The sequence below is a fragment of the Sinocyclocheilus grahami genome, unplaced genomic scaffold (assembly GCF_001515645.1).
Source record: "Sinocyclocheilus grahami isolate Dianchi unplaced genomic scaffold, SAMN03320097.WGS_v1.1 scaffold752.1, whole genome shotgun sequence".
In the NCBI taxonomy this organism is placed as follows: domain Eukaryota; kingdom Metazoa; phylum Chordata; class Actinopteri; order Cypriniformes; family Cyprinidae; genus Sinocyclocheilus; species Sinocyclocheilus grahami.
In genome coordinates this window covers 128,567-139,323 of record NW_015505931.1, presented here as the reverse complement: position 1 = coordinate 139,323, position 10,757 = coordinate 128,567, and the positions used below count along the sequence as shown (strand labels likewise).

The window sequence follows — 10,757 nt, the reverse complement described above, 5'->3', positions numbered from 1 at the left end:
CTAGAATTTAGATTTCTACTTGACACAGCATGAATACTGAAACATTGACACCAAAGTCTTCAAACTGAGGATCGAGACTATAGGTTAGTGCATGCTGAGGAATGGATCACGCTGCTCTTTGCATGCACTGTGAAGACTCCCTCAGGAACTGGAGCTATTGTAGCCAGTGCAGAAATCAGGAACTGGAGCTATTGTAGCCAGTGCAGAAAGAGAGTTTCACTGTAAAAGTGCTGCAAAGAGCAGTGACAGCTTTAGTGTTGTAGCGTCTGGAACACTCCAACACACAATATATATTTTGTTAGCTAGATTTCACAAATACTTTGTAACACCCCAGGACAATTATAACTAGTTGTGGTTAATTATTCATATTTTCCATGAGCTGATTTGCTACAGTGTCAATCAGTATGCAAATAAATACACACTTTTAGATGTCAACCAAGACAAATGCTAAACTAGTGTTTAAAAAAAAAAAAGTCTAAGAAATGTGGTGTGAATGCCAATGTCTTTTTAATTAAAAAAATTCTACAAAAATATATCAGTTAATTGTTATCGTAGACACAGGTCCACACAAACCTAGTCATCTTGACAGCAGAACATGTACCCTTGTGCAATAATCCAATGATAATTAGAATTGTACATATAATCTATCCCTACATATATACTGTTCCCAGATATATTATCCATTGATCTTTGTATAACATTTATATACATACACACAAAGACATTACAAAATGTTTATAAAAAGTTGCAAATTAAAACATCTCAAAAAACAAATTAATAAAAGAGAAGATTTCAGGGTAAGATCCTTCATTCGTTGTGTTCAAGTGTTCATTATTTCAAGCATAGTGAAAATTAGGAATATTTTGGAAGCATGGGAGTGGAAAAAAGAAATGTCCTTGTGGATCAGACCTTTGTGTCTACACAAATCCTGTTACATGCTGTGTAATTGCTGCTTTTTGCATAACCCCTTTGACATACTCAACAGAATAACATGGATGATTAGATTTTAACAGAAGAAGACACAATCCTTTAGTGGGTTTCGTACACAGATTTCAGCGGAAGAGAGAAAACAGTTTTTCATTGTTTTGTTTTTTTTCAATTTCGGCTGAAAACTTAAAAACTGTGAATCATCTCTTACATCTGGTACGATGGTAAAACAACTTCTACAGCACAGTAATGGACAAAAAAATGCAATATAAAAGTATAAATTTTTTTCCCCTTTGTTCTGAACAGAAAGTGTTTGAGCACTGACACAAACAAAACTTTATTTCATATATTTGCTTATTCAGATCAACAAAAACTAATATAAATTGTGTAATATAGAAACCGCACATCTGTAAATTTTCCACAATTATTAAACCTAATTCTACAGTGCAATTCAAACTTTAGTGTATACAGTACCCAGGTTCACTGGAAAAACGTGGCTGTGGCAACATTTCGGCCAGATTATATTATGTTGCTTCTTGCACTCAAGCATGCAAGAAGCACCACACTTTCCAGTAGGTGGCATTAATGTTTAATCCTCCTTGAAACAGGTGGATGTGAATCTGGCAACATTTCATTACATTGGTTGTTGTAATCATCAAATCATAGTTCATAAATAAAAAGTCTGTGGCGCTAAATGTGAATGCTCGATCACGTTTGACATACAATACCACCCAGAGTAAATTGTTAAAATCATGAGATTAGGACACATTTGCCATGACATTTTAGCTTGCATCTACAAGTCTTCGAGCTCTTTTATTGTGACTTGTGTTTCAGCAGCACTCCTGCGCAAGTGCTCTGCATCACATTTGTAGTGTTGTACCAGGTGAGTTACAGAGCAAGTTTACTATATCAGATGGAGCATAATATATACAGCTGGTCATGTGATGTAAACGCTATAGTTTACAAATCATGCACTATGGTAAAAGCCTTCTGAGGTCATACCATAATATTGTGCAAGGAACTGTACAAAAATAAGTCTTTATTAATGAATAATCTGCTCCTGTAATCATAATGTGTCTAAAGAATAACAGATGTTTTACTGCCACTAGTGTTAATTTCAGCTGGAAACTGCTTTGAATATTATGTATAGGTACGTTTTTGGAGTTTTGCAAAAATGGAGGTAGAGGCATGTTTTTCTAATGAGCCAATGTTTGAAGAAATTCAGATGGATTGCAACGATATATAAAAAATAGTATTTTACATTTGAGGAGCTTGTGAATATTCCATATCATGTGCAATAATCAATAGGACACTTACTGTTTGGTCTATACCATGTTAGATTAATTTAAAACGCAAATGTGTGATTTTAATTCAGTTTGCTATTTGAGTTTTAATTCACTCACAATCACATTGAGAAAAAAGAAGCACTTTTGTCTTTCATAATGTGTAATGCATGCTAAAATGTTATAGTTTCAGAAGAATGAGCTTTGCAGTGTGTATATAGCAGTACACTCTTAAAAATAAAGGTGCTTCACGATGCCATAGAAGAACCTTTTTGTCTAAATAGTTCCATAAAGAACCTTTAACATCTGAAGAACCTTTCTGTTTCACAAAAGTTTCTTTGTGGCAAAAAAAGGTTCTTCAGATTATAAAAAGGTAAGAAAGAAATGGTTCTTTAAAGAACCTTTGACTGAATGGCTCTTTGTGGAACCAAAAATGGTTCTTCTATGGCATCGCTTGAAGAACCTTTTGAAGCACCTTTATTTTTAAGAGTGTAGTGTTTAATGAGCTGCATTCAGACTGTTCAAATGCTTCTGGAGAGGGATGACTGTTTGTCTCGTTTTATTCATCAGATTAATGGATATACGGACCCAATTAGTCCAAATAGGAAGGAGTCAATTTGACATATTCTGACTGTTGTTACAAGCAATTAGAGCCAAACACAATTGGTGTCAAGGATTTCTATTCTAAGGTCACTTTACTGGTCACATCGAGGCTTTTCTTTATTCTGCAGTCATTGGTATTGCTACGTAGATCTCCATGTTATTTGAACATGTCAAACATTTTCAGATGAGCTGGATTAAAGGAATATTTTCGAAAAAAATGAATAAATGAATTTTTTTTTAACCCTTATGGCAACACACTGCTCTTCTTGTTCATACAATAAGTCAATGATGACTAGGAAGGGGTGTCAAGCTCAAAATATATCAAACAGCACACTAAAAGTAGTCCGTATTACATGTCTGATAAATTTCAAGTGTTCTGAAGCCACATGATGACTTTGTGTAAGGAAAAAGGCTGAAATTGAAGTCTATCATTATACACTAATAATTTTGTGTGTTTGTCTAAACCTAACTTTCTTCAGTCCAGTAAATCTTAAAATATTAATATTACTACAAAAGTTCTTCTTACATTTACTTACATTTATAAGAATCAAGATTTCACAGCAAAAAAGACATGTGTACCACAACCCGAAGGTGGACATTTTTACAATTATACTAAAAGGCCTTGTCCTTGCTAAAAAAAAAGAAAAAAAAAAGCATATACTATCAATCAGAGGGCAGAAGACATGTAGAAGATTGAGTTAAACATGTAGAACAGGATTTTAGTCATGTTTTGATTTGTTGATCATTTAGAGGCCCTAGTTAAAATGTATGTATCAAATAAGACACAGTAGGGGTTAATGGTGTCATTTTGGAGCTTGCTGGTTACCATTCACTTTCTTTGAATTGAAAAGAGCAGCATGAGCATCTTGCTTAACATCTCCTTTTGTGGTCTATTGATGAAAAAAATAGTCAAACATGAGGGTGAATAAACAATGAAAATTTTCATTTTTTGGTGTACTAAAACCTAAGTTAACCTAAGTTAAACAGGTTCTTGTTACTGCATTCAAACTAGGTTTAGGTGGTTAGGTTATAGATTAAACCACTGGTGATAAGGTGTGGTTATTGTGATTGTGCTTTTCAGAAGTGACACTGTTTTACTAAGGTGTTCTGTCTAATACATTGTGTTGTCAACATGCCATCCATAGAAATATATCTTACCTAAAGCACACGTTTTAGATTCAGTTTGATTTCATACTTTTCAAAAGTAATTTTATAATACAGATTTGTAAATGTCTTAATGCATACTGCAAAACAAGCACAAATGAATAAGCTTTATGTTTTGGTGGTGCAATAAATTCACTGAAAGTGCAAGAACTGACATCTTTGTTAAATGTCATGAAAACCCATGGGAGGTTAGCAGCCAGTCAGTACAATCTGCAGAATCATAAAAGATGAAACTAAAAAGTTATATATAGCAATTCCCTTCATGTATTACAGGTGATAAATCTATTTAGTGACACATAAAATCAAATCCGAGGCAAATAATTTTTCAATTCAAAATGATGGTGCAAAGGCCAGCGTATAATGTACTTCCAGTGCCAAAACACAATCAGACAATCTAAAAAATAGCTCTGGTTCACAGGCACTTCATATAAGCAGAAAAAAGTGAACAAAAATATAATCCACTAGTTCCAAATGTATGTGCAACTTCATAGTGTGCTGCCATCATTTCAAACATATCTTTCTTACCATAGTTCTTATGTGGGCTTTTAGATATTTGCTACGCTGTTGTGATATTTGGGTGTAGTGAAGTAAGTCTCAGAAGCTTGATTCAGGCACTGCCTTCTTTCTGCCCAGTGAGTTTGTGCTGTAGCGTGTGCGTTGCAGGGTATTCTGAGAGCCCCTGTTCATAGGAACGCTCTGTGGCTGGGCCGCAGATGTGCCGTTCCTGTGCAAAGATGCCGTTCTTCTTAAGCCTAGATCAGCCTTGCTTTGAATATTGGAAGAACTTTGTGAGCGTTTGATGTCTGATGACCCATGACTGACCTTGCCATTTGCAAATTCGCCACCGAGTCTGCTACGAACTTGGTTTGTGCTATTAGCTTTACCTTCTGAAGTTCTATTGTGTGTCCCATTGGAGAGAGAATCTCCAGATGGGTTCTTCACCTCTGCATCACCCCTTTTCACAGATTCACTGTCTCTAGACCTACGAAGCGAGTCTTTCTTCATGAAACCGCCTTTAAGAAAAGCGAAGACACTATCGGGACGTTTTGTCTCCTGTCCCTTTCTCGGTTTCTCCTCTAGTTGGTCTTGCTCCTTGCTTGGATCATCCCTCTTTGTTGTTTCCCACCCTCTTGGACCACTGGAATTGGATTGGATCCCTGTGCCGGAGCCGTTTCTGGATTGTGATCGGTCCGGTTTTGATTTCCTGCTGCTCCGTCTGGTCAAAGTTCCATCTTCTCTTGGTCTACTGCTGCTGCTTGGTTGTTGGCCCATTGCTTTCTCTGAACTACTTGTTTCTTGACCCTGCGGTATTTTGAGATACTCTAGAGGTCCGAGGCTGCTGTGGCTTGAAGATTTGGCTGTGGGTTGTTTCGTATCATCGTCTTTACCGCTTTCTTTATCTGAAGGTCGAGTCATTAGGGCAACAATGGGGTCTTTGGTGCATCTTGGCCTTCTGCCAGACTCTAAATACTCCACCAGCTCTGCAGGAGCCTGGCCAGGAGCTTGGGCAGGTTTGTGGCGGTCTTTGTTTCCAAAGGACCATCGCAGTGGCAGCACCCTGGTCTTGGTGGGACTTTTCATGCTTATGCTACGCCCTTGGATTCCTTGCACGAAAGGTCTGCTTTCGAACCCACCTAAAGACACTGTCATTTAATACAATATTTACCACATGGTGGAAAACACTTTCCCACAACAAAACAAGTGAAGAACTATGATGAAATCTCTGTCAAGGTGCATCCTTTTAGTATTTATATTTCTTATTTACAACAAACTTGCTGGGTAAACTCACCTCTCTCTTCAATTGAGGGTTCATTTTGAAAGACGGGAGACTCTGGGGAGTCTGGGATGGAAGAAGGGCATGTTGTGGAAGACCGTGATACCATACTTCCTCTTTTGCTATCACCATTCAAACGGATGAGCCAGTGATCTGACATGGAGGAGCTGGTGGAACCTGTTCAATGAGACAATAAAGACTGTTCAGTGGCTGGTCCATGTTTCTCCTAGGCGTGAAGCATCCTGTGCTCTCTCACTGCCCCTTCATTTTTAATAACTAAAATTCATCACCCGCACATGTTCTGTATTATCGTTTCCATGACGACCAAGTCATGCATTGAATATGCAGCGGCATCTTAGCCACCAGTCAAAATGAACTCTAGCTCAAAAAACCCTTCATTCAATTTTTACAGTTCAGTCGTTCATGATTACTGCATAAATATTTTCAAAATCATCTTTATAGAGAATGCTGGGGAGCGACAAGTGGAAATGAATTTTTGGGGCAATTAACATACTGCAAATACTGTCGATTGAGCTTGTAAAATAAAATTACTTGTACAACAGTCAGAAAATCTGGACCTACACTCAAAACTTCTGTCACTGGAACATTATAACTGCAGTGCATATAAGAAAAAAACAGTTTCAGCTGCTTTCTATGTTGAACCACTGCGAAAAAGGTCTGTCAGCCTCCATCTGAAATGTGGCCACAAAGGCTCATTTACTCACCTCTGACCGAGCTGTTGGCAGACCAGGGTGGGATGACATTTCTTCTCTGATAGAAGAGGATATACGCCCCCCGTGTGCACAGTTCCTCCTCTGGCACAATCTCCACACTGCTGTCGTCATAACTGTACCAGTGGCCATCCACTGAGTTCCTACAGTAGGCTGTTTTACAAAGACATATGCTGTAATCTGCTGGAGTAGTGTATGTATGTATGTATATATATAACTGCCTTTATGCCATTCAAGGTACAAATCTTAAAAAATAGAAATATTTTCTAACAATTATTTCTAGAAGAAAATAGAAAGCCGTTAATATAATTTTTGACCAATTTAACACATCCTTGCTGAATAAAGGTATTCATTTCTGTTAATATAAAGTATTCATTAATATTAATTTCAAAAAAGAAAGAAAAAAAAATGTACTGACTCCAAACTTTTGAACGGTGGTGTATATCGTTACAAAAAGATTTCTATTTTAAACAAATGCTGTTCTTTTTCTTTTTTTTCTTCTTTTTATTCATGCACAAAAAAGTAATTCACATACTGTGACAAAGGAGACAAAAGAGAATTGGTCTGAGAAGACCAGGGGGATCTGCAAATCTCTTAGAATTTTTTGTAAAGTGCAAAACACAGGTCTTATTGGGTGTTGACAACAAAAGAAGTCAAACCCTTTCTGGGAAATCCAACCCTGTTCTTTTGCATTATTTAGAAACGACAATATCTCACTTTGAAAAGTAAGTGCAGGATCAAAGATTAGCATAGATATTAGTGACAAAATGACTTGTTTATACTGTATTATTGCTCCACCTTTATTTGCAGGTTTAATGACCAAAATTCCTAAGAGATTGTGATTTTATAGAGAAGGTGGAGAATTTGCTTAAATGTTTTTCCCAACATGGTTATCCACAGTCGTGGATCCTGCTAGTAACCAGACCGTACTCAGTCATTTTCCCAATAGGAATGACAAATTTCAAATAAATAATTGGGCACAACTTATTAACGCAACTAAGCATTTTTTCTTATTTCTAGCATTATTACTCATCTTTCAACACATGATTTATTTGACCCATTGTCTTTGTGGTTTGGGATATGTGGGTAAAACATCTAGACAACTCAAACAATGTAATAGTGAACACAAAAGTTCAATCAGACGAAAGGACATAAATTATCCAGTAGCGCTACATTTGAATAAGTTCAATCGTGATGTGTGACACTCCAGTTCTTTGGAATTGGAAAGGTGAAAGTGCCACCTAGAGGTGGTGACATTGACCTTTTTCTACAAAGACGTGAGGATTTACACCCTTCAAACTCCTATGGGTCTTAATGATGAGCTTTTCTTTAATGTCATGTGGTAATATTGATATTTGATGATTTTTAATATGATACAGTACACGTATGTATTTGTATTTAGGATTTAGTACAATGCAGTTTACATTGTATATTTGTTACATATTTGTATGTGATGATATTTAGTGTTTTGTATTTATAAATTAATATGGTTATGTGTACGTTTGCAAGTTGTTTGTATTAAATACTTATTTGTGACACGTATTGGTGTGTATTCATTGTCTACTGAAATCTATTTAATTTACATTTTATAGGGATAAGTGTAGATAATACTAGGAGTACTAAGAATACTAGGAGTATGTAATATATTTATTTTGGCTAATTGTACTTTAGTCAGGTTGGGACTTTTTTTGTTCTGTTATGTCATTGGCTGTTATTGATGATAGTGTTGTTCTCTTCTTTGGCTGCTTTGTATTTTACATTTCCGTGTGTTTGACCTCTTATTTGAAAAAAAGTGGCAGGCAGTGTGAGTGAAATGCTTCTTTAAAATATGATTTGTAAGCTATAGCAGTGTGTGGGATTCATCTATTTTTGTTAGATTAAAAAGGTTTAAAATATCATTTTCACCACACAATATTAAACACAATACATACAAATTCACCTATAATGCATGTATTTAAACTGCTGGACATTTACTTGACAAATAAACTAGAGAGAGTTAAAAGTGTCTTTATTGTTATAAAGAAAAATATATAAAGAAATAGAATTATTTTCTAGATTAGAAAATGATATAAAGAAAAATAGAAAAATGCTTTTAAGATGGACAAACAACCTCCTGCTTCTTACTATCAGAGATCTCAGCATGCTCACCTGTGTAATGGCCTCCATGCATGCCTCCGTGGTGGTTGCAGACTGCATACAGGTCGTAAAGGAAGTCAGTATCTCCATGTTTCCAAGCTGAAGGCAACGGGGCCAGATTCTTCATGCTCTGACTGCGTTTCACTACATGGGGAGTCATATCCAGACCACTTATAGGAAAGCGAATGAGGGTGGAGAGCTTGTTTCGCCGTTTGCCCACCTGCCGAAAACGCTTGAGGTGCAGGATGAGGATGTCAGGCAGGGTCCATAAGCTCATCTTCACCATCCCCTGCTGCATCTGCTTACAGTGAGGACACTTCCATGCATCGTCTGGTGCCAGCTGCAAGGGGAAATAAAAACATTTGCTATAAACATAGTCTAGCACTCGTGTGTGATGTATGTAAGAGACAACAAATCAATGTAGTTAGACAGCTACTCCCTATGTAAGATTCAAAATCACGGGCATATGAATAACATTTTCTTTCTTGGGTTTGTTGAAATGCAGGTTTCTCCATGGTCAACTAAACCATCTCATTATCTGAACCTGTTTTGTCTCAGTGTGGTGCAGTAAAACATCTACACTGCTGCAACAAGGAAGTCGTGGCCTAATGATTAGAGAGTCGGACTCGTAACCCAAAGGTTGCGGGTTCGAGTCTCGTACCGGCAGGGATTGTAGGTGGGGGGAGTGAATGTACAGCGCTCTCTCCCACCTTCAATACCACGACTGAGGTGCCCTTGAGCAAGGCACCGAACCCCCAACTGCTCCCCGGGTGCCGCAGCAAAAAATGGCTGCCCACTGCTCCGGGTGTGTGTTCATGGTGTGTGTTCACTGCTGTGTGTGTGCACTTTGGATGGGTTAAATGCAGAGCACTAATTCATAGTATTGGTCACCATACTTGGCCACATGTCACGTCACTTTCACTTTTTCACTTTCAAACTGGATTGCAGTGGACATGCAGAGAGGAAAGGACAACAACATCTGAATATTTACACCTGACATCTGCAGACCATCAGTAAAATGTTATTTATATCTTCAAAATATTCAGTACAGAAAAATGCACGATTTAATTCCTGCTGGACAGCCATATCTCACATGCACTGCACACCATGTTGAAAGCCTTTTTTTTTTCCCATAACTGAAGTCCTGGTAGAAGTGTTGCCTCGGTAATGACATGACACTGTTAGAGGATCGATAATAATTTGTGGAGCCAATCATGATGAGGCAACTCTCAGGGGTTCATGGGTAAGATTTATCAAGTGGTACTTGTCAAAAACAGAGTGACCTTTAAAAGAAAGTGAGAGAATGTGGGATGTGAGATGTGAGAGACAAAGACAGTAGGTGGGAGACTAGCTCCATTTGCTCCTCATATGGGTTTTTTAATCAGCTTGAATATGGAATAGCGATCGAAATGTCTAACGCCTTAACTTGCAAGCGTAGATAAGTTTTTATTCAACATTTGCCAACCAGAATTTATTCTTTGGTGCATTTTGACCTATATGAGTGCTTTTTTTTCTATGCATACAAAAACACAGAATGTTGTCCATTTATGTGAAATACTTCAACTGAATCAATTAACTGAAATAAATTCGCAATCTGACCAATTATGGCTGCTACATAATATTAAATCAAAAGCTCCAAACATCCTAACAACATAATTGATTAAGATCCTAAAGAACCTAACAACATAAATGCTCTGCTAAAATACAGATTTATATAATTGGATGGCTCTTATGTTAGATTGTAGAGCTCTCAACATCACAAGGGATTTCAGTGTAATCACTGTTTCAAGTATTTTTTAGTTTCTTCATGTTCATTCCATGTTTTTAGAGCTGATTTTAGTTTTGCTTTTCATCAAAACCCACTTCATATACTTAAACATTCGCCTCTGAGACAACAAATAGAGATGAGAGCAACAGGCCACTTTAGTGTCTGCAGAGGCACGAAACTCATAACCAGACAGACCCTAGAATAGAACATTATGAAATATATCAAATGTTAGGTAACAAATAAAAAAAGAGGAACTCATTTTCTGTGGCATTTTTCAGCCCTGGTTGAAAATTCAATCATTATTAAGTCCTCCTCATGTGTTTCTAACTCCACATTCTGCTTTTAATGTGGAACCTAAAGGTTATTTAAAA

At 37.0% G+C, this 10,757-nt stretch overlaps 1 protein-coding gene across 1 annotated transcript in view; it reads right to left on the bottom strand.

Moving 5' to 3' along the window:
- Window positions 1-3,707: 3,707 nt before the first annotated feature.
- The window catches only part of LOC107561022 (ubiquitin carboxyl-terminal hydrolase 43-like), a 24,789-nt gene continuing 17,739 nt past the window's right edge, over window positions 3,708-10,757 (bottom strand). Inside the window, exons 7-10 of the mRNA XM_016245350.1 lie at window positions 8,631-8,958; window positions 6,477-6,635; window positions 5,767-5,928; window positions 3,708-5,611 (exon numbers count right to left, since the gene is read on the bottom strand). Coding sequence (XP_016100836.1) covers window positions 4,572-5,611; window positions 5,767-5,928; window positions 6,477-6,635; window positions 8,631-8,958 — 1,689 coding nt within the window. The 3' untranslated portion in view covers window positions 3,708-4,571. The remainder of the gene's footprint in view (window positions 5,612-5,766; window positions 5,929-6,476; window positions 6,636-8,630; window positions 8,959-10,757) is intronic.